The 27,748-nt window shown below is 47.8% G+C and overlaps 1 protein-coding gene across 7 annotated transcripts; it reads left to right on the top strand.

The window, feature by feature from the left end:
- The first annotated feature begins 1,111 nt into the window (after window positions 1-1,111).
- CABP1 (calcium binding protein 1) lies at window positions 1,112-27,419 on the top strand. Of its 7 annotated transcripts, none has more exons than XM_009571300.2 (8): window positions 1,674-1,814; window positions 13,333-13,585; window positions 18,248-18,424; window positions 22,069-22,099; window positions 22,791-22,934; window positions 24,400-24,509; window positions 24,892-25,039; window positions 26,816-27,419. In XM_009571300.2, the coding sequence occupies exons 2-8, from the start codon at window positions 13,541-13,543 to the stop codon at window positions 26,839-26,841; spliced, it is 681 nt and encodes a 226-aa protein (XP_009569595.1). In that variant the 5' UTR covers window positions 1,674-1,814; window positions 13,333-13,540; the 3' UTR covers window positions 26,842-27,419. The 7 variants fall into 7 exon arrangements, with proteins under 7 accessions (XP_053938291.1, XP_053938292.1, XP_009569595.1 ...); XM_054082319.1 differs by lacking the exon at window positions 1,674-1,814 and adding an exon at window positions 6,969-7,095; XM_054082316.1 differs by lacking the exon at window positions 13,333-13,585 and having other exon boundaries at window positions 1,112-1,814.
- Window positions 27,420-27,748: the final 329 nt, after the last annotated feature.

Below are 27,748 nucleotides of genomic sequence, written 5' to 3' on the forward strand. Positions count from 1 at the left end.
CAAAGCAGGAAAGGAGCAGAGGGACCAGTCTCTCCTCTATGACATCCAGAGGATGGACAGAGGGCAGTAATTGCACATGGCGGCTGTGCCTCTGGTGCTGATAGCACAGCTGAGGGGATGGAGCCCATGAGCCAGGGCTGCAGTGTAATTCTCCTTCTGTGGCAGCTTTGCCCTGACCAGGACATGCGACTGCAATGGTAAGGACACAGCAGCACGGGCTGCAACGGGACCTGAGGCTGCAGGGAGAAGTTGCACTTGGGTTGTTGCAGAGAAGACTGTGTCATCACATAGTAACTGTTGTGCATGTGCCAGCAAGAGCAGAGCTAGCATGAGTAAGCTTATTATGTGATAATCACACCTTCATCTTTCTGGGTACATAAACTGCTGAGGTATCCAAGTCTGGCAGTGAGGCACATTCACCGTCTGAAGATGAGCAAGAAGGCAGCGGGTCCTTTCTTCATCGGGAACATATGTCTGATTTGACACCATTAGCTTTTACTGTTTTCAAACAGAACATCATTACTGAACCACCACCTGTCGCCACTTAATTATCTGTGTTTGATTACAAAGATGTTAAATAATTGGCTTTTAGGTATAAACTCCTTCAATTTTTATACCCTTCTATAACGCGCCCTAACAAAGCCTCTCTTTGGATTTCAAAGGCTTCAATCAAAACTTCCCCGTGGGCAGTGTCCGACAGGCAGCGCCTAAGCGCCCCGTTTCCGTGAACTTCGGGAAACATGGGATTTGGGTCAAGGCTTTGGATCCTCTCACTTGTAACGCCGAGACCTCTGGGTGCCGCCCGGCGCCCCCGCCATCCCGTTCCGGTGGGCTGAGCCCTCCGGTTAAGCGCTCAGGTGGGAGCCCCCCCGCCGCGAGCTCCGGTGCCGGGGCGGAGGCGCCTTTCCAGAGGCGAGGCGGGGGCTCGGCCCCTTCGCCGGGGGCGATGATCTCGGGGACCCCTCCCCGCCGGAGCCGGGGCCCTGCCCGCCCGCCGCGCTGCGGGAGCGCCGCCCGCCGCCGCCCGCGCCCTTCGCCTGCCGGCGCGACCCGGCGGGGGGGAGGCCCCGGCTCACCTGGCGGGGGGTGGGCACCGGAGCGCGGTGCCCCTGCCGCGGCCTTTGTCTGCGCTGTCACATGGGCCGCGGTGCGGGATTTAAGCGGGTTTCCCTCCGCAGGACATGCCGTGAGCGGCGCGCTGCAGCCCTGCCCGCAGCGGCGCTCCGCCCGGCCGGGGATGCGGTTCTAGCGGCCCCGCGATGAGCGGCTCCTCCATGGCGAAGAGCGAGTCCCGCACTTCGCTGCTGCGGGCGGCGGGGAGCCGGCCCCAACCCCGCGGCGGCTGCGCCCGGGACGGCGGAGCGGCGGGGCGGGAGCAGAGCCCGGAGCCGCTGCCCGGGGAACCCAGCGCCCGCAGGCCGCTCTGCCACCCGGGCGCCCGCGGAGACGGAGCGCGGGGCGCGGGGAAGCCGTCACAGGGACGAGGGGAGAGCCGGCCCGAGCCGGCGGAAGGAGTCGGCGAGGACGCGGTGCGGGCATCGCGGCGGCACCGCCGCCTCCCGCCCCACGCCGGAGACGGCCGCCCCCCGGACCGTCCGCTCGCAGACAGGGATGGGGAGGCGGCGCGGGAGGACTTTCTCTCCAGTCACAGGCAGGGCTCCAGCAGAGAGTCCCTGAGGCTCTCGGAAGGCGCTTCGCCCCTGTCCAAATCCAGCAGCAAGTACTCCACCAAGTCCAGCGGCAGCGACCGGTCGATGGAAGCGGACCCCCTCTTCCACCGGCTGCACCCCATGCTCAGCTCGGTCTTTGGCCAGGTAAGGGGCAGAGCGCCGCTCGTCGCGCCCCCGTCCCTCCCGCAGCCCCCGCCAACGCGCTGCTGCCCGGCCCGGCTGCGCCCGGCGCCGCGGAGCGCATCCCTCACCCAGGGCGCTGCCGGCGGGGGAAGAGCCGGCGCTGTCCCTGTCCGCGGGGAGGCTGAGGCTCTGCCTGCTGGGGGTGAGAGTCGGAGCAGCGAATGGTGCAAATGTATTTACTGATGAGATCCCATCTCTCTGGCTCCCAGCCTTTGCTTTGCTGTATTTGTTTACATCTCCTTATGGTACATTTCTGTACAATCAGCATATGAATCATTTCTGATGGCAGAAGCTGTCAGGAGAAGGTAGTGGGGAGGACGACTGAAAAATCCTGACCCAATTCCGAAGCCTTCTCAGTCACTATGCTAGGATGGAACAGATGCTTTCGGTGTTTGCAAGCTCTTTCGGTACAAAGCTGTCGCTTTTAGCTGCTTCTGGTAGTGAAATTACCCAACAGGGCTATCCTCTAAAAATGAAGACGCAGAAGGAGACTGGCTCGAAATTTTCTTTTAGAGCCATTTAGGGATGTTACTGGGAGATGTAATCTCCAGGAAGATTAATGTAGCTGCAATCTCCCAGAAGCACAATTATAGGTATAAGCCAGTAGTGTGAGTGGCTAAGTTCCAGCCCTGGAAGTGATCGATTAAACCAGAATTATGATTTGTGGAGTTTGTTGTCATTAGGTCTCTCTCTTTTTTTTTTTTTCCCCCCTTTTTTTTTTTTTTTTTTATTAAGATTATGGGGAGAATGAGAAGTATTTTTGTAATTGGGTGGAAGGAGGTGGTAGACCTGTACCTGTGTACTGTGGTTTCAAGAAGTGTTGTTCAATTCTGTTCACTGCGACTTCTCCAGAGAAAAAACAGACCGCATCTGTTCTCCTCAGTAATTCTGCATCCTCACTGGCAGTCTGTAATTCATGAATGTTATGGTCGTGTTTAACTCAGAAAGAATATTGTCCTTCCTGTGCCAATGGTGTACCTGAATTCTAGATGAAAATTTCATAGTAGTGATGAGGAAGGTCCTGGTGAGCAGCTTGGTTCTCAACTAGGTTACGAAAAGCAATGTTCCAGCACCAGGCTTTGAAATCTGTGGGCTCATCCCTGACTTGTGCTGTCCCTGCAGTTCTGAGGAAAATGAAGATGTATCTGAGAACCGATTTTAAGTCTAGGGAGCTGTATGTCCCCAAAGTGTCAGAAATACAAACAAATCCGTGCCAGGGCTCCCACTTACAGAAGCCTCACCTGAACAGCATCTTTATTTTACCTGCTCTGCTCTCCAGTGCCATGAGATACTTCTGAAAGCCACAAACTTAGTAAAATTTAATTGTGATGTTGAACAGTGTTCCTTACAGAAATGAGACAGATCACAATTCTATTTTTCTTCTTTTTGCTAGGTACATTGTACCAGTGCTTATAAACAAACACCAACATCTTTCTTTTGGAACATAATATTATATTCCCATTTCTGTCTTTATTAATCTTTTGCTTGCTTTGTTTGAAGTAACTATGAGAGAACAACCGTCTAGTGGAGATTTTAGGACTCGCTTGTAGCCGTGGGCTGCAGTAGGGCTGTATAAATTTATGGGTACAAGAAGAGGAACTATAACACAGGATACACAAAGAGTTGGTTACAGGAAGAAATATGTGAAGATTTCTGTAGCGCAGTCAAAAGCCTGGGATTAATAAGGGTCCATGGATAAGAACTGTGGAAATTTTGAAATGGAACCGAACAATGGAAATTTTGTATGTAAAGAAATTTTAACCGTTGTGTAAAAACGTAATATTTTGAGACAGGCAAGGACTTAAACCTGCAGGAGCCCCCTGCCCTGGGCTGAGGCAGGGTCATGGGCGCAGAAGTTTCCAGGTTTGCAGTATAAAGCTGCGGGTGCTGTAAGGCTAGTCTGCTTCACATTGTAATTAGAAGAGAGCAACAGCTCAGCGGACTATTTAATACAAGAACTTCTCTCCAGCCCGCTGTGAAACTGTTAAAATGGTAATTTTGCAGTGCATGGAAGGAGAGGAGCACAGTGATGCATATCTGCAGCAGCAGAGCACTGTGGTCCAGCGGCATCAGTATATCTTGTCCCAGCTCTACAGATGTGGAACATCACTGTGTTGTTCTGCTGTGGTGCAGTGATGTGGCTGCAGATGCAGGCACTACAGTGGTACAATCAGATACGCAGAATATATTGCAGAGATGACTTCACAGAGGATGTCATTATTGCAGTAACAGCAAAAAGGAGCGGCCTAGGACTACAGGGTTCAGTCTGAAAGAGACAGATTTGTAGGTGTGCAGAAAAAAAGACAGAGCGAAGGCAGAAGTGCTGTGTTTATATAACCAGCACAGCAATTTAGTGCACTGTGGGTGTGTACTCCAGTAGAATGCTGAGATACTGCCAGGATACAGGATGCAGTGATATTTTATTAATTAGGCTCATACTATATTGATACAGTGATGTTCTAATATAATAAAGCAATAATACTGTTTTAGGGCATCTTATTATTTTGTAATTGACTGGTACGTGAACTGGCATCTGTAGAGTAGTGTAATGATGTATCCGGTTAAACTAGGATGTCGTCTTAGTCCGATGACATGTTCGCACATTGGATCGGTGAGGCAGCTGCAGGAAAGCACTCTGCTGTGGCGTTTATACTGGGTTAGCTTGCAGCCTAACACGGCACTGAGTGCCTGGAGAGGACAGCGCTGACAATGCAGTGTTGTGGTAATGCAATCCTGTGGCAGAACGGAGATGTGATGCTGGTACCATGCAGTAGGAGTTTGGCAGTGCACAGGTGTGATAATTATGTTGTGTTGTAGCCTGAAAGAAGAGTTTAGCAGTCTAATGATGCAGTAATACAATATTCCAGACGGGAGCTATCCTATACAGCAGTGATTACTTCTGGTGTGATATTAGCAAAGGACTGCACCGCTCTGACAGCACCATCACATTGTACCAGAAGGCAGTGAGTGAGGTGTTACCACCATGCTGCAGTTTCGGAAGCAGGGCTGAGAGCACAAGGGCAACGCCACAGACTTGCCTGGCGATGGGAGTGCAATGTGAGTATGGGTTGGTTATATGACGCATACAGTGGTGGGACAGCAGTGTTTCAAAGTGGCTGTGCAGCAGCAGTAGCTCAGCACGGTGTGAAAGCAGTGCAGTGACACACGCGTGCAGTTGGCAAGGGATGCGTGTGTGATAATGCAGCAAAGTGGGAAAGTGACAAGAAAAGAGAGCATGGGGAGGATGCTTCACATGATTTTGGCCTGGTGGCAGGGTAGTGTTGAAGTGGCCATGAGGTAAAGGAATGTCCTGGAACAAGAAAAACATGCTGTCATGCTATAGGGTGGCTATAAGGACACAGTTTAGGAAGTGCAGTATCAAACAGTTGCATATCAATAACAGAAGAGGAGCAGTGCTCTGTTAGCAGCTGAGATGGCAGTGAGGTGGCAGCCTGGCAGCAGAACACAGTTTGTTAGTGTGAGAACAGTAGCAACAGCAGCACAGAGACTGGGACAGCAGTGCAGTGGTGGCAGGGACCCTGATGCAACAGGTTTGTAGCAGCAGGTTTCCCAGGACAGCGGTGATGCAGCAGAAGCACATACGGTGCAGTAGCAGCTTGGCACCAGTCTCACGGCACAGGGTTGTATAGGTACTGCAGCACAGAAACCCGCTGATTCTCATCACCTCATTCCTCCTGTGCCACGGTGTTGGCCTAGCTGTCACCTTTAAGAAGAGCTTGAGCGTTTCACAGGCCTTTGCTATGTAATATTAATTTGCAAGCGATCCTGCCACATGAGACCTGACCACTTGCAGAGCCATTTAGCTTTCACACCCTGCCAGACTGTTAAATTTTTCAGCGAAGTGATTCCCCAACAGTTTTCTGTTAATTGCCTCTGGTAGCATGGGCATCAGAAGGGTCAAACAACGCTGTAGGGAATCATTAAATATTTACAGACTTCGGCTGTTAGCACTGTGGCCAAAGGGGCTTTTGTATTTCTATTTGTACAGGAAGTTAAAAGCCTCTCCTATTGACACTATTCCTACTTTTAATGTCAGAGTCTGCGTTATCATTAAAATAGGGAAGGAATCTTTCTGCATTTCCTGCATCATTTTCCTTTTCTTGTCCTGCTCCATCTTCCTTTACTCAGGGGCTTTCGTTCAACTTCCCAGGTGTTCATAGACTTTACAGCAAGTGGCTCAGGTTTTGGGACAGGCTGTGTCCCCAGGCTGCCTGTGTGGGAAGCAGGTGTCAAGAACATATTCCTCTAACCTGTCCGGGAGCCATTAGGAAAAAGCACCTTGTCCAACCTCTCACCCTTCTGGTCTCCTGATCTGCAGGATGACCTTGACCCCCTCCAGTGGCTTTGGCTTCAGGTGATTCTAATGAGGTTTTGCCCAAGAGCAGTCGCTGCATCAGGACCACATTTGGAGCTCTGCCAGCAGAGCCTCTCGCCAGCACGGCTGAAGGAGAGTGGTTAACAGCACAGGAATGGGAGTTTCCAGTTGCCCTCCTAACTGGAAGGGACGCTGCGCCACGTTGGGCTGAGCTGGAGCAGCGGTGCCAGCGATACAACGTTTAGGGTGTGATGCTATGGGAAGGCAAAGGGGAAAGGTTTGCAGGTGCCGGTGTGTCGCGTCTTACCGTGCTGTCAGGCAGGTGAGGGGGTGGCGTGTCGGGGCTGGTGGCAAACCGAGGAGCGCTCTAGCAGCTACTCACTGTAATGTCAAATCGGCACAGTGATTCGGGGTGAACAGATGACCTCTGGCTCAAAGCGAACAGCCGCTGCAGCGATGCTGCTCCCATTGCGTAGCCTCAGCTCGCCGGTACGGAGCGTGGGTGCAAAGGTTGGGGGAAAGCAACCCGAAGCAGCGCCGTATCCTCTCTCGGCTGTTCCTCCTCTTTACGGCGCCTCCGAAGACTTGTTCGGCCGCGCGAGGGTCCTCGGAGGGCGCCGCGAGGGACGGGCGTCCCGGGGCCGCTCCAGCAGCCGCTGCCGCTCCCGGTGCTTGCGGGCCGCCGGGGCCGTTCGCTGCCCTTTTCTCCGCGGCGGGGCTCCCGCGGGGCCCCGGGGCGCCCTCTGCTGCGGGCGGCCCGGCCGGTGCCTTCCCGGCCCCGCGATGGAGGCGGCAGCAGCCGCGCGTCCGGGGAGCGTCCCGAGCGCTCGGTCTCTGCGCCGGGACTGCCGCCTCTGTGGAAGCGTACGCGGTGCTGGGCTTGAACCGCTCGCCGTGCCTCTGCAGGTACGTCTCGCCTGTTTTCTGTATGTAACGGACACGGGAAAACATTGCTCCTCCTGAACACAGCTGCTCAGTTCCCCCTTGTTCAGCTGAGAGAAAGATTTCTCGTATTTATCGCTTGCAAAGAGCTTCAGTGATGGGAGCCGAGGCGCACGGAATGGCTGTGGGGCGATGGATAAGCTTCCTGCCTGCGGTGGGTCTGCCAGCAAACATTAATCTGTGTCAGTGATTTACTTTTTAAACAAATCTGTTTTAAAAGGGTAGGGAAAGACATAAAACCAATCTAAAAGAACGTTCATTAAATATTCCGTTCATTAAATATACGGCAGCATGATCTAATACGCTGAAATCCACAAACCTTCTGGATAGATTCAGCTTATCTTTTGAGAGGAGAAAATCTTTCAATAAAAAATGTATCATCCTATAAATTAGTCCATTGTGCATCCCATCAACCTATACCGCCTTGATTTTTGTTCCATGCGATATTGGGTCTGAACAAAGCGTCAGGGAAGAGTTTCTCTTTACAGGTAGTGGCTAGGCTGCAGGGTTGTCAGCTGAATTAGTTGTAGATCTTTGTAGCATAGCAGCTTCAGTAACTGTTTTTCCCTGATGGCTCTGTGAGTGGTATTGATTTCCAATAACAAGCAGCTATATGGTGTAGATCCAGTAAAAGACACTTAGCTAACTTTGGGCTCCCTTTCAATAATCCTATGACATTCCTGTGACCTTAGAGAGCAACAGCAGTGCCCGTGACCTTGAGTAATCCTCCAATTTCAGTCAAATGCCCTGCTTAGAAATCAAGTCAAACAGCTGCCATAGCTTGTATGGTCATCTTTGATTTTTTTAGTGGCTTTCTGCATCAGTGTAAGACCATCCATACTACCTATGAATGAAGTCACCAGCAGTATTTCTTCCACCCATTCCTCCGCTAAGGTACTATGTACCATCTTTGGAAGGAATATATAGCGTTGCTTCATCCCACGCAGTAGAAATACATTCTCTGCTCTTGGAAGGAAACAAGCAACTGCGTAGCATTGTGAAGCATCCTGTCACAGTGGTTGAAGGTAGGAAGCAGAAAACCACCAGCGACTACCCTGCATTCTGCTGAAATGACCCAAAAAGGGTTTGTGTAGTTTATTACCAGCTGTGTTGAGATAGCGGAGATCTCATACTGGGTTACGCAGTCTAATTCTTCTAAATGCGCTGTCAGAACCTTACTCAAAATAGAAGTGGGGTAGCCCTAGGCACGTCTCACATAATGCTGCAGAGTTGGTTTGGAGTAGTTGGTTTGTATTGGTTCGCAGGCCTCTGCTCATCTAATGATCAGCCATGCTTTCTAAAACAGCTCAGTGTGGCAGCCAAATACTGACCCCTGTCCCTTTTATTTTGAAAGAGGTGAGGGAGCCAGGGCAGAACTAGCTGCTTTTGCACTAGTACCAGATGAACAGAGAGTAATTTACAATTCTCCTATCCCTGAGCAAAGGGTAGGGACCACATAGGGTTTGTTTTAAACAGTCTTTGTACTGCATATACATGGCAAATTGTCAAAGCAGCTTCTGGGCTGTCAAGCCTGTACTTGTCTTTTTGTAGCCCATTGATGATCTTCAAAGCGGAAAATTTCCATAACACGTGCTCTCGCCAACACATCTGCACAGGGGCTTAGAAGTTGGGCTAGTGCAAAAGATGTGGACCAGATTTGCATGGAAGGTGTCAGGAGATGGCACATTCCTGTCTTTTCATCTAATGCAGAATAAAGCTAGCTAATTACAGAAAAAGCTGTTCTAACCAGTTGACAGCCCAGGCTTTGCTACCTTGAGAGGGATGGAAAATATTCTTGGTCTTTTTAATAACCTTTCTGGGGTTTGTAGTTGAAGATGGTCCAGTTGCTGTAATGGAGGAGAATATTATGCACAGCATGAATCAGCAACACTTTCTTCCTGGAACAGCTGACAGCAAAGTAAGTTCTCAAAATCTCTGTAGAAATATTCCTTCCCTCTCGAGGAGGATCTGGACTGTATCCACCAATACCTGCTGGTGCCTACCCCTGGGATGGACCTGTACTTGTCTGACTGGAATATGGAACCACCCAAGATTCATTCAAGGTTAGAAGGTACTACCTGAGGTGCAGTAAAAGCACTCAGGAGCCTGATGCAGAGAGAAGAGGGAAGCCAGTCACAGAAGTTCAGAGTGCCAGTGCATGTTCCAGTGATCAGGAGCTTTGAGATGAGGCCCTTGACAGCACTGCCAATGGAAGGATGTTGACCAAACCAAATGTTTAGGCTCACTTGAGGTCATCCAGTAAACAAGTCCGGGTTGTTTCTTGTAAAATGCGTATCTATAGCCATCAGCTAAAGAGTGGTTGGGAGCAGATTTGAAAGCTACTAATGACTATGCACATTCTTTACTCCGAGAGAGGAAAATATAGACCAAAACTTCTTGTTAAATAAGGTAGAGTATTTTAAAATGCTAAATCTTGGAAGCATGCAATGGGCTCTTAGGTAAAACCATGGACTTCAGTGAAAATGAATGAAAGGAATGAGTTTTCCCTGCTTTACTATGTACTCCCATCAGAGATTAACATTCCCCCCCCCAAATTGCTTTGCTGAAGTGTTTCTGTTGTATTGAGAACAACGATCTGATATAATGTTCCAGCAGGTGAAAGACTGCACTGAAATGGGCCTGACATCTGAACAGTCTCCCTATACAGATCTGTACTTACAATGGAAGTTTTTTTCAAGCAAAGCTACAGTCTGATAAGTAGTCCCATATTTTGGATTCACTTCTGTTCTTTCTCTTGTGGTTGTTGAGTGTTTGCTGCCACTGGATAAAGTTTCTGGCAGCTACCATGGGACTAGCTATGGAGGAATCCAACATTTTCCTATGGGATGAGCATTTCTGCCAAAGGTGCCAACCCAAAGCACAGCAGTGCTGCTTTTTAAAGAATCCAGACATATTCAACCAACTAAATCACTTCCTGAGCAATGCAAAGTCACCCAGACTGCTCCCTGCTCTAGACTCAGGTCAGTCAGTGTGCCAAACGCTTCTTTACTGTGAGACCTTGCTCTGTGCCAAACCTCATCCACTGAGGTCTCTGCTCTCCACTTTAGACCTCAAGGATGGAGAAAGGATTCAGGCACATAGGCAAGACTCACATTTTATAAAGTACTTACCAATTTTTAGGAAGTTCACAACAGAACCCCAGACCTTAAAAGAACAGCGTGGAAAAAACAGCATACATGCATGTGCAGCCCTCCCACATGCAGACTGACTACCCCAGATATAGGCATACCCACAGATCAGCACCTACACACAAATGTTTTTGACACACTTATTCTCAGCATCCTGTTCTTTTACAGCAGCCTCAGTTGGAGGAAGAGAGAAAATATGTTCCTTCTAACCTAATCTTCTAATGACCTTTCTGCTACCTCTACTTCGCAGCCTGTCTCTAAGCAGCCCTTGACAGTGATGGGAACAAGATCCCAATGTGGAGCATTTTCTTCTCAGAGATCAGCAGGGTCTGTCCACTAGATTTGCTCCTAAGAAATTCAGGGTAAATGAGGAGATAAGAAAATTGTTTATGGTTGCATCTCTTGGGCCCTTTGCAGCTCTGCCAGAGTTCTTGCAGTCAAAGAACTGTGACTGTGCTGCAAACCTCGTGCAAGTGGGCTCCCATTGCCTCTCTCCTTCCAGGATTGTGAACTCCCTGCCAAGCCTGGCAGCAGGTCTCAGCGCTCTCACTCTGCCCTGCACATTTCCTACAGCTACCTCCATCTGCAGGGAAGAAAAGTAGGAGAGCAGGCAAATGCAGCAGTGTGCCACGGTGGCTGGCTCTGAAAGCTCTAGTACAAGCTAATATTTAGAGAGTGCCCATCTCAGCTTTTGTTGAGAAGCTTTTAGAGGACTATGAGGCGTGCTCAATGCCTGCCTTCCGAAGCTGTCCCATGGCAGTCTGGGGACTGTGATGGATTCTCCTGGCAGCACATGCCTAACTCCCTTGCTCCGCTCGCTCTCTGGGAGGATGCAGGGAACAGACATTTCTCAATGGCAAGGCATTCCTGGCCTCCACGCTGCCTGTCAAAGGCGGATTCATTGGAGGCAAGGAGGTGATTCTCTCTCCTCTCTGCTCTGGAATTGGAGCCGTTTGTCTCAGGAAGGAGCCCAGGCGCCTCGCTCACTGTGTGGCAGCTTTTGCTCAACAGAGACAGCCCTTTGTCAATAAATAAGGAGTCTAGGGAATGGCTCCATCTGGCAGAGGATATTATTAACGACCAGCGTTTTGGCTGAGGGTAGATCAGCCTATCACTAGCTGCTTTAAGAGGGGAAAGAGAAATAGTGCTAAAGATGGCAGCCCGGAGAGAAGCTGGGAGTTTTGGCATCTTCCTGCAAAATCCCCTGCTGCACAGCCCAGGGCTGGCACAGCCTCCAAGGAGGTGATTGTGTATATCCCCAGTGTCAGGGGTCTTCAAACTGTGACAGCAGGAGGCGGGCCCAGCTCAGCAACAGTTTCGCTTCCCAGCCCGCCGTGGGTGGGCTCTGCTATGGAGATCTTCCAGACTAGGGCTTCTCCCTCTCCTCTGTCCCTCTCTCATCTACCCTGGGTGCAAGGGCCTTTGGAGGGCCTGTGGACCTTGTGCAGCTCTTTCCCAGGCCATGCAGTGAGGAAGACATTGAGGAGATCTGAGAGGAGTCTGTTCCACTACCTTGACTCTTGGGAAGTGGTTAGTACAAGGAAGAGCAAGAAACACCACCCTGCTTGGCCATGCACTTCTGGCTGCGACTGGAACTGGAGAAGCTGTTGACTCTTGTCATAGCTGGACTCCTAAACTCATCTCCTCTACTGGAAGAAGCCTCTAAGCTCTAAAGCAACTGTCAATTCACCTTACAATTGTAATTCATTCACCACAGCACCCTCAGGGTAGAAGCAGAGAAATCCCTGCTTCGTTGTGACATTGATAGTTCCTACTTCTCTGTCCTATGCCCTAGAGCTACCTGGAGAGTGAGTTTGTGGCTTCTGCACAAAAAAAGCATATAGTACAAGTGCTCAGCCCAAAGGTTAGGTCTTTGTAGAGCCTTTTGTTTGGAACCACACTAGCAAAGACAGTTGTGAAAACTTTCAGCTGAACACCTGAGTGCCCAACCAGCCTGCTGCATAGACAAGGGTGTAAGATTGGTGTCACCTTGGTCTTCACAGTTCATGCCATGGCTTCTGATCACTGTGGAGCTGCAGCTGTGGTGGCTTCATAGCTAAGGGTGCATTGATTATCCTGTTCAGATCCTGTTGCCCAAGTGTGGTGGTGAGTTTTTTATGCAATTTAGGTTTTTTTTCACACTGAATGCTCTTATATTTAGCCTGAGATCAGAGGAAAGTGTACTGGGGACTTACCCCATTTCTTTCAGAGGTCATTCTGTTACCACAGTAGGCCTAAAGTCCAGACTTCAGAGCTGGCTCTAGGTTTAGGAGCCCATTATTTATTGCAGGACTTGGGTTCTTTGAAATGGGATGGATGGATCCATTTTAGTGGTCCAAATTCTTTGCTGGGGCTATTCAGATTTAAGGTTCAAGTGTGAGCCCATCTTTGGCAAACTTGTGCAGGTAAACCACCAACTGATTCCTGCTTTCAGAAATCTGGAAGAACTTTACTGCAAGACTGGCTCAAGGCCTCTCCCTTGTGGTTTAAAATTACTATCCTGAGGTTGAGAGTGTTGTAGGGTCCCTGAGCTGCTACCTCCAGGCTTGCTTCCACCATGGCAGGAAAAGAATGAGGGGCTTCTAGGTCTGCTGGTATTTATAAACTGAAACAGGTCCCACCCAGAAAAATGGTCCATTTCTGCTCCGAAATGAGCTCTGGACTCTCAAGCCCCTAAGTGGATTGCCTGCTGGCCAGCCTAGCTCTCTGGTGATTGAAAAGCCAAGAGGAGTTAGAAGAGGGGTGGAGAGAGATGAGATGTTCAGAGGCTGCATGGACCCAAACTAGCTGGATTCACTGAACTCATTACTGAAATAACTTCTTGTGATGCCTCTTTGTTTTAATTCTCCCTGAATCAGCCCTCTCCCTGAGTGAAACAATCTTGCCTGCAGATTGAGGGGGGTGGGAGGGATTTGAACATTAATCTGATGTAGATTATACAGCCGCCTCCCTCTCTCTCCCCTTCTCACTCTCTCTCTCTCTCTCTCTCTTCCTCCCTTTCTTTCTTTCTGTTTCTCTCCCCTCTCTCTCCTTCCTGCTTCATCTCTTCAAGAAAGTGAACATAAAGTAAAAACACGGAGAGAGAGAGAGAGGCAGAGAGAGAAAAAGCTCCCTGAAGAGGGAAGCCCCAGCAGCCAGTAGCTGTTTGGATTTGCCTGGTGCTGCCTTTCTTGCTTTGCTCCCAAGGAATACCTTTAATGGGATCAGTTGCTTCAGTTCCTTTATAACCAAGTCCACCGGAAAGGCAGATTCAGCATATTATGGGCAACTGTGTGAAGTCTCCACTGAGAAACCTCTCAAAAAAGGTATGTTTCCTGAATCAAAGTGCATTGTGCGCTTCCAGCCCGGCTTCTTGGGATGGGTGACATTGTGGGCAGACGGGAAGGGGAGGTGGGAGAAACACAGAGATATGTGCAAAGTGTTCAGCTCTCTTCATGAGTCTTTTTTTGTAAGAGCTGCTTGTGCGAGTGCAGCCGTTAGAGCCCAGGATGCTGGGTGCCACAGCATGTGTGTAAATAAATGTGTGTGTATGTATGCACACAAGCAGGTTTGTGTCTTGCTAGTGTGCATACTTGTGTGTATAAGTGGGTGGGTGCAAGGTTCGTGTAGATGTGTGCTGTATACTGGCACACATCTGCATGGGCACCTTAATGAATGTGTATACGTGTGAGTTTGTGTGTGTGTGTGCATGTGCTACAGTTGAGAGGTGTCTGCATGATTCTAGTTGTGTCTCATTTCTGTAGGACATAACATTCATGTACATGTCAATGACATGTACATATTCCTGTGGGCATGTAAGAATATGTACATCTCATGAGCACATCTGAAGTATGTGTGTGTCCTTGGTTGTTTATGTCCCTCTGTATGCATCCTGAGGTTCATGAGCAGATGTGTAGTGTTTGGTGTGAGTGTAGAGGAGGGTATTTGTGTGCATCACACGTGCATCCCTGCTTATGGCATTGTGTGTGTGTACCTGCTAGTGGATGTCCTCACAGAAGTCTTTATGTAGGCACATGCGTGTTCTTATAGCCATCTTTGCGTGTTCGCACATCTAGTTTTGTTGGTATGTGTTTGAGTACAGACACATACTTTCCTCTGTGATTTGTTTGTCCATACCTCTGTTTGTGAGTGGACCCACTGGGTCCTGTGTGTGTGTGTTCGTGCATCATGTTGCACGTCAGCATGGCCCATATATCTACGTGCGTGGGCCCAGCTGGACTTCATCTGCAAGCTGCCGTGTGTTTCTCTTAGGCTTCAACTCACGGTCTGCTCTGTGCCGAGATTTTACAATGATCCCAGAACAAATTAGATTCAGGAACAATTTGATTGTTAGAGGCTAGGTTAAAATGGGAATTATGTGCCCTAGAAATATTTCTTGTCTGACAGAGAAAAGTCTTGCAGCACTGTGTACCTGTCAGCCACGCAGTTCTTGCTTAGCATTGCTGAAAATGTAATAACTCAGCAAAAAGCTATGCAATTCACTCGTAAATGAAAAAGTTATGCTAAGCCTCCAAAGTTTTGCCTTGAGGAGCTACCTCTGGGAAGTCTTGCTGACAGTGAAATGCCACTGCCATCAGGATGCTCCATCCAGGAGACCTTGCCACCCAGGAAGGCTCCTCTGGGAAATAGCTATTGAGGAGGGAGGACGTCCCTACAAGGGAGTTTCTTCTGGCCAGAGATTTGCCTCTTCTGTGTAGAAACACAGTTTGCTTATCTCTGCTGCTGTAAACAAAGCTGGTAATGACACAGTGCTGCTGTGGGGGAGCTGGGATACAGGAGAAGGGAATTCATCACCAAACAGTTTGGCAGTTCTGAGACCAGTCCGTAGGTCAGCGTGACCTTCAGGGAGAGGCAGAAGTAGTTGATGTTTACACAAATGCTGTACATATGAAAAAAAACAACTTGGTTGCTCGTAGGTTGCCTCCAACTTGCAGTAAAAGAAGTTGGCTGCAGCTGTACTCAACATGATCAAGGTGATTGCAATTAAAGTCTGACGTGTGACCAGGCTGCTTGAATCAAAATGGATTCAAGAACTTATAAGCTCTATGTCGTCAGTTTTTTAGGTAATTTTTGCTTTCATTCCTAAAAGCTGCTTGAAATAATGCACTTTTTGCCTAGCTAGAAGGCCTGGGATGGCAGAACTAAAAAAAGAAGTTTGCAAAGCTGAATTGGAGAATTTCTCAGGCATTGCTCCAGCTAACCTTGAATAAGGCCTCAAGCACTCATCCTGACAGGTCCTGAGGCTTTGCCAATCACAACACATATTATTATAGTGGAGACTTTGCAGATCCATCTTATGTTGCACAACTTCATTTGGCTGTTTTGTGATCCTGCTCTTTTTTGTCAGATTTTGCCTTGAGCAGACTCATTTTGCTGAAATGGTAAAAGGAGGGACTGTAGATAATGTTGCATGAAGGCTGGTCTTGGGTGCCAGACTGATGTCCTGAAATTATGATTTCAGCTCAAGATCTGGGAGTCATTCTGAGGCATTGGCTATCTCTGTATGGGACTAGCTGACAGGATACTTTGCCTGTTCAGGTGGCAACGCTCAGGCTTTGTCTCCACAACTTTGTTGTTGGCAGTTTCTCTTTCCCACTGTTGCAGTGTCCCCCTCCTGATGCCAGCAGCCAGCCTGTCTGCCTTTGCCTCTGAGAAGCACTGCAGTCAGGATGCAGAGGGGCCTCTGAGCTTGCCGCTCTGCAAAAATTCCCTCTGACACGCAGGCAGGAAGATGAAGTGAATCCTGTTGTCCTTCTGCTGTGCAGAAAGGGAAGGCTTTGGTATCCAAGTCCCTCGCTTTGCCTCCCTTCATCATCACTACAGCCGTTGCTAAATCATCCTGGTATCTTCTCTCTCCCCAGTCTGCTGGTCTGACACAGCCAAGGGCTGTATGGCCAGGAAGGGTAGTGGTCCTTTGCTCAGGGAAGGGACAGGGAAAGCCTGAGCTCCCTTGTCCTGTCCTTGCATTTTCCTTGTCACGCATGCTGCTGTTTCTGACGTTGCTGTGCTCTGTACCCATAGCACAGTTCCCTTTCTGGCTCTGCTGGGGCATAGGCGGAGCATGGGGGAGAGAACTGGTGGGGATACTTGTAGGAGAAACCTGGGGGACTGCTGGCAGAAGGAACATTGAATGCCATAAATCCTATCTGCAGCAGCAGAGCGGGGCAGGGATCCCCTGCCAGTGTCATGCTGAGATGTCCATGTTGTCGTCCTGGCACTGCGTCAAGTTGTTTGATCAGGATCCTGGGTGGCCCTTGGCAACTGTTTCATCAACCTGGCAGTCTCTATCCCCACAAGGCAGTAATGGGATGACTGTTCTGCGGTACTGCTCTGTGGCTTGGTAGTAAGCTCTATTGACCAGAATTGTTAGCAAATAAGGATTAGGAGCTGTGGAGCCTTTCATCTTTCACATAGCTTCACTGGAATTAAACACAAAACTGACGTGGGCTATTTTAAGTGATTAATATTATTTGGTATATTGAATTGAAAAATGTGCCAGGAAATAAAGCTGATAATTTTGAAGATACATTGCACTGATATCACAAAGCCGTGCAGTTCAACACAGCTGCCTTGACATTTAGCTGAGCTTGTAATATACCATTTGTGAATGGATGCTCATCCTTCAGGATTTTAAGGACAAGTGTCCTATGTGTCAGATTTAATCGGAGACAGATTTTTTTCCTCATCCATGGCTGCAATGAAAATGCTTTACTGCTTCATCATTTTCGTTCTCCATGGCTTGCTTTTTGAGTTGTTTTTGTTTTGATGCTTGATATTCACGTGACATTATATATGAGCAGATTAGTGTAAGACTGTATAAAAATGCAAACTGCACACCACATGTGCATATATAATAGCACATGGCAGACACAGCAAGCAGGTACAATAGACTTGGATAGGTATGAATGGGGCATGTGTGTATGGTCTTTTAGCCTGAAAAAGCACCTCATGCTTTAAGGAAAAGGTTAATATAGACAATGACAATTGACAGGGCTTCTCTGATCACCCTTGGGAACACCACTGTAAAAGCAGAATCATTCCTGAAGAGGAATCTGATGTATGATTAATATTTATTCTATAAAACCAAGGGTCTTGTGGGTTGTGCTGGCTTTTTATAGCTGCATGGGAATATCAGGATAAGAGTTTTCTTGCAGAGCCAGGGAAATGCATGTCTATAAAAGGAAAGCAGTGCTTCCTTACAAAATCCAGTGCAGGAGTCTGTTCTGGAGCCCTGGCTTGGCAAGATGTGTGCACTTAGAAGATTTACAAATGCAAACAGAGGAAAATATTGTGCCCATGCCTGATCTCCACTTTGGGACTGTCAATAATTAGACGAGGCCAATGCAGTAACTGCCTGAGATCCTGAGTATGACTAATTAGAAGTGGCACAGGGAGTGTGAGCCTGCAGTTTGCAGAGCCTCCTGGTCCTGTAAATGGCCTTCTAATAATATTGTAAAGCATGTGATGCTGTGTTGCTGAAAATGAAATGCAGAGTCTCATGCAAGGTCTTTGCGCAGGTCTCCTGGGGATGCCCTGGCCGTGTGCCTCTGCCAGCAGCTGTGCCTTGGGCACAGACTGGCACATGCACTGTTAACTTGGGATATGCTCATCCTTTGCAGCTCATTCAAGTGATAGTTAACTCTGGGGCTGAAAATAGGATTGTGTCTCTTTGGGCTGTGTCTGGGTAGATGTGAGTAGTGCTGGGAGTTTGATGTCACATCAAGGAAAAATTCTCCTGGTTGGTTGCCCTTCTATCAGCTTTTGAAAGTGAACTCCTGGACTTACTGCTTCTGTACAAATCCTAATAGGCCGGTGGGGGGTGGGACACGCAGTGTGGACCAGATGAAGGAAATTTAGCAATAATGTCTCTGCGAGGAGGTTCATAAAACTTCAGAGGAATGGCTGGGTGAGACGGGGAGGTAACGTCCTCTGTTGTGTTGTTTGCTTGCTGCTGGTTGGCTGGGAAGATCCGCCATGAGGAGAAGACGTACTATAAGGCTGTCCAGACGAGTGAAGAGGGGCCGTCGTCTTGCGAGTACCAGGGTCCACTCATGATGCTGGCCCAGAACTGCGCCGTCATGCACAACCTGCTGGGGCCAGCATGCATCTTCCTGAGGAAGGGCTTCGCAGAAAACAGGCAGCCTGTACGTAAGTTACACCTAGCCGGGCGAGATGCACAAAGCCATGTGGGCATGAGCTGGGAATGTGGAGCTGCCCACATGTTCTGTCTGTGTGAAGCTCTGTAACCCTCAGCCCTGGGTCTCAAGCATCCTGGCTCCAGCTCCAGGTACAAATACAATAACAGGCAAATGTCTTACCTGAAGGATGTACAGTGATATCCCTGTGCCTAAACACCACGAAAGGAGGGTTCTAAAAATGCAGCTGTGGAAGATAGATCCAAGCCTACACTCAAGTAGGCTTAGTGGTATGCACTCAGGAGAAGAACCTAGGACTTCAGGACTTACATAATCATATGAGCTCAGGAGAAGTCCAGCGTTCAAAGCTGTTATTCCAGCAAGACATCCACATCTTATTCCCAGAGGCTCGGATTAGTATTTATGGCCTAAATAGCCACTTAAATGCAAATCAGGCCATCCGTATTGGGAACAAGCTGTCCCACAGAGATGCTCATATTTGATACTGTTCCTATCAGCTCATAGTGAGCACACTGGTACCAGCAGAAATAAACGTACATCTGCCTCCTCACAGATACCCAAATGCAGTTCTTTATATGCTATCACACATAGCCTGAAGCTGCAGCAATCCCAGCCAAATAAACCAAAGAGCATCAGTCTGTCCTCATATTTGCAAATAGTGCCAGACTACCAAATGCTGCTATCCATACACACGGAGATAAATAGTAAAAACACAGCCATCCATTCAGCCGCACCTATTTGTAACTACGTGTTCTTATGCATCTTATGTATGCATTTATATAACAACAATAAAAAATAAGTGTCTGTATGTAAATTCAAATGTATACACTGGGACACATTAATGTACAGAAATATATGCCCCAGTATTGTATATTTACAAGAAGTAGAACATATTTTTGCACATAAACATTTGATTCCTACAATAATGTTAATTTAAAGATATACGCAAACATATTATTAACACACTTTTTATGGATATGTATGAGTGAATATGCACCTTGTCAGATATTCACCCAGTGCGTTCCGTATTGTTTTGGTGAAAAAAAAAGCTAACCGTGGTTACCTGAGATGTAGAGCTTTCTTGCCTCTGTAAGAAATCTGTTTTACTCATGCACTAATATGGATATCTACAGCTGTAGGATCTTCATCTCTGAAACCCCTTCTTCAACCAGCGACCCAAAACAGTCATTATTTGTCACTGTTGATCAAATAGCTTTTGTTCTTCCTAACCTTCAGCAGCTCAGTGAAACACACATTCCTTGGGCCATTTCACTAACACAAAATGCAATATTCTTACACAAGCAGACATGCACAGAGCTACCCAACAAAGGAAATAGATGCAGCTCCCTGGTGGAAGGCTTGCACTGGACCAGTATTCATTCTGTTTAGGCCCTGGAAACTCACAGTGCCACACTGTTTCTGAAGTAGGATTAGTGAGGTCTCTAACCACCCTGATGTAGAATAAGCACATCTGATAAACAGCTTTTCTTTTCCTTACCATAGACAAACAGGATTTATTCTGCATTGAGCAGAAATAAATGAGGGTAAAATCATTACATATGATGGACTTTCTGAGAGCCACCTCTGCTGCCATCTAGGATCTAAACTCTCTCCTTTTTCCATATGTTCTCCAAAAGCTTTAGAGTGATTCAGCCCATTTCTTCCCAGCAGTGTTCCTCCTTTATCATTTTAGAGGATCTTCTTTCAAATTTAAGCAGAAAACCTGTTCATGCCGTTAGTTATAGCTTGAGTGAGATTCTGGAGGGACGTAAACCCTCCCCCTTCTTTTGCGTTCACAGTCTGTGGCTCTCTGGTGGTAGAATCTGCATGTGCAAAGATATGCTCAGAGCCCTGCAAACGCGAATGCCTTGGTGTGCAAAATTAGAGCTGGTGCGGAAGCCTCTGTTTCTGACATGTATAAGTCATAGTTGCAATGTGGTCCTCAGTGAGCGAGGAGGAGGATGGTCTAGTGAGGAGTCCTCTGGAGGATGGCCTGGGTCCTACCCCAGCCACTCTGTTAAGACAGCAGTTCCTGCGGGTGAGTCACAGCACCTGTCACACTGTGGCAGTGGTAATTGCACCTCTGCAGCTGCTGCTGCACCGAGCTGGCTGCTGGCATGCAGCGGTATCTCAGGGGATTAATGGTTGCAGTCTCTGAAATGAGGGACACGGGATGTTGGTACTGATCGTGGGTGGTTTTTCATCTGCTCTTTTATCTAAAGCAGAAGAGCAATAATGCCTCCTGCATCCCATCTGGGGAATTTGAGTTGTTTTATATTACTTGGTGTTGATGAAAGCGGAACAAATGGGATGACATGTTTGAAAATACCAGGTCTGTGAAGGATGAAATGGAGCCAATGCGCTCCAAAAGTTCCATCCACCACAGAGATGCCTCTGGGAAGGTTACAAGTGGCAAGCTGGTCATTTCTCTGGCACAGCCCACTTTTGCACAGACGTAAACCAGTGTGTGTCCTAGTTTGTAATGCACTCTGAGCAGCCGCCATTAGAGTTTCCAGAGGAGCCTGTGGTTAAATAGCAAAAGATCATCCTTCTCAAACTGATCAAGGACGTCTCCAGGGACGTGTGATGAGGCTGGAGGACACCTGGAAGGCAAGGAGAAGCTCCCTGCAGTTGAGGGGGAAAGCTGAGAGTGAGATGACAAAAGAGATTGTGTTTCTGTGTTATCAAATTCTCAGATGTTATGTATTTGTCTGGGAGCCATGAAAGGAATTAGAAAGGGCATTTACACCAGAAAGCAGTGCATTTCTATGCTCATCTCTTCTTCCTGGTGCAGTGTTGGAATTTTCCTGTATTCTTCTATATCCTCCCTCTTCTTCCAAGACATTGAAATTGGATGTTTGAAGTTGCAGTGTTTCCTGAACATGGTGAATCCTTGTCCTGTTTTGTTTGTAGATGACCTTGATGATGTATGTGTTGTGTGTCTGCCTTTATGCCTGGTTTTAAAATGGTTGTATATGGAGTTGAGGATGGGGGGAAGGGGGACGTTCCTATCTTTTTGTGGGGACTGACTGCAGGAGATGGCTCTAGGACATAGGCTGAAAGAGAGTTCATGTCTGCCCCTGTTCTGCTAGAAGGACGGGGATCACGCACCGATCAAAGGAGATGATGGTATAGACCTGCTGTTATAGGGACTTCTTCCAGCTGTTTTGATGTATCTGTGTCAGCAGGAGCTGCAGTAGGAAATAACAATCAGAGCTCTAGAGGAGATTTAATTACGACAGGGCCAGTCCCTGCTGCAGGACTTGGTGATGAGGAATGATGTAGGAGCCTCATGAAGGTGCTCGTAGTACCATCAGGTGGGGAGAAAAACACACATATTGCTGTGCTGAACCACAGCACAGATCTCTTCTGTTTTGAGGGAACGTCTATCATCCCCCGTGTCCAGCAGATGAGATGGAGAGGGGCTTCCACAGTGAGGTGTGCAGGCTAACACCCACCCTGCTGAGGAGGAGGGTTGGGAAGCCTTGCTAGGTAGACGGTATTAAACATGTCATCACCTTCTTGTTTCTTCTCTCACTCTCTGGCTTATCCCAGAACTGTTTGCACCAGCAAGTGCTATTTTGAAGCTGTGTTTGTGGCAAGCTTTAACATAGTATGTTCTCTTTTTGCAGGATAGAGAACTGCGTCCAGAAGAAATTGAAGGTAAAATTTGTCACTTGCTCTACGTCACCTTTCTCTCTGCCCAGTGAAAACGTACTGGCTGGCCCTTTCAGGTTGGCCCCCATGGGGTAAAATAATTTGGGGCATCTCAAGGGAGATGGTTACTGGAGTAATTCCTGCCAACCTCAGTAAAAAAGAAATAATATGTAAAACTGCAAGAGTGCTGACTGGGAAGGAATTTGCATCCATTCCAGCTTCCTCAGGGTGCAAGGATAAGTTAAAAAAAAAGTAGGATATTAGCTGTCAGGCAACTGCCATCCACCCCAGCTCCCACAGAAAGTGTCGCAGGGCATGATACAACAGTATGGCTCCAGGGAAGCTGCTTTACTTGCTAATCCAAACAGTAAGTGCTATATAATATAGTGTAAGGGTAAAAGCTGGGAAAACTTAGTATTTCCAGTTTCTTTAGGGAGTGCGGTTTAGGAATGATCAGTTCATGGCATTTGTAGTCACAGAAGGCTTTCCTATGAGGAATGGGTAAGCAGTGCTGCTGATAGAAGAGCTCAACATTGCTCTAGTTGTTGCCTCTTTGGAGGGCAATCTGCTGGGAAAATATGGAGTATCTTGGGGAGTCTGGCCTCATAAAGTGCTACTGATTCTGGAGAGGTTTCTTGGAGAAGGTATTTCAAACTGTCACTGACAGTTTTGTTCTTTTTTGCATCCATTCCCACAGAATTAAGAGAAGCGTTTAAGGAGTTTGATAAAGACAAGGATGGATTTATTAACTGCAGAGACCTGGGGAACTGTATGCGAACTATGGGCTACATGCCTACTGAGATGGAGCTAATAGAGCTCTCCCAGCAGATCAACATGAACCGTGAGTAATATCCAGCTAGCTGTACTTCTCTGTTGCTGCTGTTCCCTGCATCACTGCCTCAGGCTCTTTCAGTCTCCTTCTGTCTCTTTTCCTTTGGTCTTTTTTCTCCCCTCTTTTTTTGGGTCTCGTTTTTGCTCCCTGTCATCTCCTATTCTTTTGTGGTCCCTAGCAGATGATGCCTTTGTTTCCTGGTTATCCAATGAAGGAATTGTGTGGACTGTGCTATATGGGAACAGCGTGTGGAAGCGTTGTTCTTCGTGCTTATACTGTCAGGTATAGAACTGCCCTTGCTGTGGACAGTTAGACATCAGTGCAGAAGTTGTGGATGTTGTCGTATTGTAGCTGGTGTCAGACTGAAGAAAGAGCCTGGGAAGATGGAGATGCTTTGATCAGGATGATTGATGGATGGGCTGTTCACTCCACAGTAGGTGCTTGCAAATCTGCTGCGCACCTGCGGTTGGGTTGTGAGCGAGCTGTGCTGGCGGTGTCAAACGGAGGCATCTTCTGGACTCATAGACAACTGTGACAAGCATGTCCCATTCATTGTAACTGTGTTTGTGCCCCTTGTCTTTCACTGTTGTTTTTTGTTGCCTTTTGTCTGTAGCAGTGTAGGTTATTACCCTCAGCCAGGTGGGAAAAAGGATATTTAGTGCATGTTACTTCTGACACCTGATCATGTAAAGAGGACAAGCTACTTGGTCAAGGGAAGGAAAACTGGAACAGGTTGCCAAGGGAAGTTGTGGCTGCCTCATCCCTGGAGGTGTTCAAGGCCAGTTTGGATGGGACCTTGGGCAGCCTAATCTAGTGGGATGTCCCTGCCCATGGCAGGGGGGATGGAAGGAGATGATCTTTAAGGTCCCTTCCAACCCAAACTATTGCATGATTCTATGATTCTATGAAAACTATTGTGACATACACAACCAGTCACATCCAAAAGCAGTTGATAAAACCTGACACACAAGTGCTTAGGAATTTGAGAGTATTATTGACAGCTTTCAGATAGGAGATAAGCAAGAAAAGGAGCTAATATGATGAACAAATAGTTTGACGTACATTAACCATGGCTAATGGAGCAAGACTCCACTACTGCTGCAGGGCACTACCCAGGCCATGCAGGAGCATCATGCTGTGCCCTTGCCGTACCCTTTGACACAGGCACAGCGGAGGGTGGGTATGAGCTCTAGAGTGATCGAGACTCTGATACGTGGTACATGATACAATAAGGATGTGACAGTTCACGGCAGCCTAGGACGTAATAGCTTAGGCTCATTCCACCTACCCCTCAATCCGGAAATTACAAAGGCAGTGTAAAACCGCCTCTTTTTTTCCTTCTGTTACCCTACACCTTCTGTGCTTTACTTCCTGGAGAGCCAAGCATTCTCTGTCACACACAGAAGTGCAGAGTGAGTGCTGGGCTTGGCTAACATATGGAGTTCTTACATACAATCTTTTGTCTTGTTCCAAGTGGGTGGCCATGTGGATTTTGAAGATTTTGTGGAGCTGATGGGACCAAAGCTGCTGGCAGAAACTGCAGACATGATTGGTGTAAAAGAGCTCCGCGATGCCTTCAGAGAGGTGAGTACTCCCTTCTGGGTAGCCCCCAGAGAGGTGAGCAACAGGAGACAGGAAAGAGAGAGGACCCACTGGGGGAGAGGAGAAAGAGAGAGCAGCACAGTGGAAGAGAGGGAAAGAGCCAAGCCAGGCATGAAACAAGGAAGGAGCAGTCCCTAAGATAGGGAACCCCTGAGGCAAGGAAGAGGAAAGCTGGTGCAGACACAGCAGTTATGAGGGGTCCAAAAGGGATCCAAAAGGCAACCAAAGGAGGAAAAGGAGGGACCCAAAAGGAGTGCAGGAAAAATAGAGCACTCAGGAGCAGGACAGTACAAAATCTGACGCAGAGCAAAATCCATGTCCATGAACTGTATTTCCCCTACTGGCATTTTTCATGTACTTGCAGTTTGACACCAACGGTGACGGGGAGATAAGCACCAGTGAGCTGCGAGAAGCCATGAAGAAGCTTCTAGGGCAGCAGGTGGGCCATCGGGATATTGAAGAGATCATTCGGGACGTGGATCTGAATGGAGATGGGCGTGTTGATTTTGAAGGTGAGGAGGGCTGACCACTCCCTGTCTGTCTGCTCTGGTGTGAGTCAGAGTTTAAGCTCAGAGGTGAAAGCCAGAGCAAAGATGTGCACGCTTGAAGCCCCGGTATCTGAAGCATGGACAGAAAAATCAAATGAGACTTGTTTTTTTCCCCTCATTAGCTGAGGGAAATAGAGAACATTGGTCCACAGAGGAAATTCTTCAGCAGAAGTGTTCATTGGTGTATCATCTCTTGCCTGCATCTCAATTTCAATTTGTTAACTTCAGCATAGTGTGAGATACTCCCTGTCACAGAGAAGCAGACTCTGGTGCACACATGTTATGCCAGCCTTCTTTTTATGGGGCATTTTTCTTTCTATTGAATGTGTTGCAAGATCTGTGAGGAGACTGGATTGCTTTGGAGAATGCATTGCACTTTCCATTTCCTCATCTTTTTATCTGGGTTTATAGAGAACTTGCTTCTGTGCCTTTATGCCAGAAGATCATCACGTGCCAGGTGTGCTCACTAGGAGTGCAGATATCTGATCTAGAGGTGTCTTGTTAAATCCTAGAGATCATTAATTTTTTCTCCCACTTTTCATGCCAGAAGGACTTGGGGAAATGAGAGTGGTTAGGCTATTATCCTAGCTATTAGCCATGGCAGGAGTAATATTAATAGAACTCAGGCTTTCTGACAAGGGAGGGACTTGATATCAGACAGTTAAGTGGATATAAGAGCTGGAATGTGCGAAAGCATAACAGGCTGCTTGTTTTCCTAGTGCAAATCCAGACATCTTTTTGCAGTAAGGGTGAAGCACAGGAACTACAGAATTAGAACAAAATTGACATAACTTTTTTGACTCAAAAGTATTTCTGGGTCTCCTACATGATGAGGACTCTCAGTCTTTAGACTTACTGAAGCTTCTGAGGGCTGAAAATGCTAAGAAAGAAGTGGAAGTGTCTCCCTAGAAAGTATCTGGTAGCTGCAGTTGTTCTAATGCACTGATTATATGACTGTAGCTCTCCTTGTTTCCCACAGCTAAATTGTTAGACAGCTCAAATACGTGAAATGCTATCCCCATATCATTTTCTCTGTGAGTTACTGATTTAGTTGTCAAAAGGACAGCTCCATCAACGAAAAAGGAAAGGTCAAAGGGATAATTTCCACTGCCCTCCTCGTTGCAGAGTTATTAGTTCCTTGGCAATTCGAGTGCAGAATGAAAACACATTTATGTATGATGGCATTTACACTCAATTTGAACAATTGTAATTGACTTCACAAGCTGCAGGGTGGTGAAAAAATAGATCCAAGGTATCCTTAGAGTTAACCTGTATCTTTAAAAGCAAGAAGTCCATCAAACTAAGCTTTTCTCTACAAAAATACTGGTACCTACCTGTTTTGGTAGTGCTTTCCCTCACTGGAGTCTTTGTGAAGTAGCAGGCTTTCTAAGAAATTAGTCTGCATCCCCAAGACTAACTGAGTTTACAGTGGAAGGAGACAACACTTACCACTGTGCATCACAAGGAGCTGCTTGTGCAAAGAAGACTGTACAGTGGTTGGGACGCAGACCGAGGCACTGAGTTGACTTGCTAGTGGGATCATATCACCATATCTAATGCAAGGATTAAAGCCCATTTTATGTGAGCTCTCCAGGCCCAGTCACAGAGCAGCACAAGCCTGCTGGTATTATGTAGACTCTTGGTTTCATGCTGGCTGCATGCTGTAACCAGGGAGTGAGGGCTGGGTTGGGGACCATGGATGCCTTCTGCTTCAGGGCTGTCTTTTCTTGTTGGTTTCAGAATTTGTTCGCATGATGTCCCGTTGAAGATAATTCTCAGCTAAAGAAAAATCAGCACCTTAGAGAGGGCAGAAGAGGACCTAGATGGAGCATCTAGCCCCGATGTTCCCACGTGAAGGTTTATCGGCTGGCTGCAATTGGGACCTTGCAAGATGACCTGCTGCTCCTCCCTCGTGATGGTCCCCATGCCCCTCCACCCTTTCACACTGTGAAAGACTTCCAACTTCCTACAACTGGAACCATTCCTTGGAAATTATTGCAGGAAACTGCAGAGCCAGGACTTGCCATGATGCTTTCATGGGATATTTGCAAATTTAGACTCCTCCTCCCCAGCTTTATTCTCCCACCAGCTGCTGCAAAGCAAGGGCAGGAGAAATCCTCTTGGCTTGGTGGATGAGAGCAAAGCCATTGGGACTGGTGGCAGCCTCAGGGCATACTCTGCACTTCTTGTTTTCCCTTGGTGAACCATGTCTGTGTTTGCTGTCTCTGTATGTGTCTATCCATGTGGAGTTATTTATGCTTCCGCAGCACATATTTGCATCTCCTGTGGTTATGTTTACCAAGAGTGAATTCAAATACATGTCTTGCAGGGAGAAAGTGATAAATATGCACGCTGAAATGATGTGGAGCCTGGATGTCACTGTGAGAGGTGGTGGCTGAGCTCAGGGGGAAGGGCTGTGGCAGATGCATGCTGCAGGCATCTGCACTGGGGTCCAGAGGCAAGTTCTTGCGGCGGAAAGGGGAGTCGCAGCCACTAAGTCTGGGCTCTGCCCTCCTTCCTGCTGTCCTCACAGCCTCAGGTGCCTCTTTGTAAGGGTAGCGTGGAGAGTCCTCGCCTATGTATTTCCCCTGTTTGCAAGGGGGCTGCTGAGAGCCCCTGTGGGCCCTGAAAGAAAGGGAACAGAGAGGAGCTGGGTGGGAGGGGGATAGTCAA

This window comes from Cuculus canorus, chromosome 17 (genome assembly GCF_017976375.1).
Source record: "Cuculus canorus isolate bCucCan1 chromosome 17, bCucCan1.pri, whole genome shotgun sequence".
In the NCBI taxonomy this organism is placed as follows: domain Eukaryota; kingdom Metazoa; phylum Chordata; class Aves; order Cuculiformes; family Cuculidae; genus Cuculus; species Cuculus canorus.

Bases quoted from the DNA above. Each gene is read 5' to 3' on its own strand.
- CABP1 (XM_054082316.1), top strand. From the start codon at position 1,260: ATGAGCGGCTCCTCCATGGCGAAGAGCGAGTCCCGCACTTCGCTGCTG. The intron at 18,425-22,068 runs GTACGTAAGTTA...CTCTTTTTGCAG, and splicing joins TCGCAGAAAACAGGCAGCCT to GATAGAGAACTGCGTCCAGA. The intron at 22,100-22,790 runs GTAAAATTTGTC...CCATTCCCACAG, and splicing joins GCGTCCAGAAGAAATTGAAG to AATTAAGAGAAGCGTTTAAG.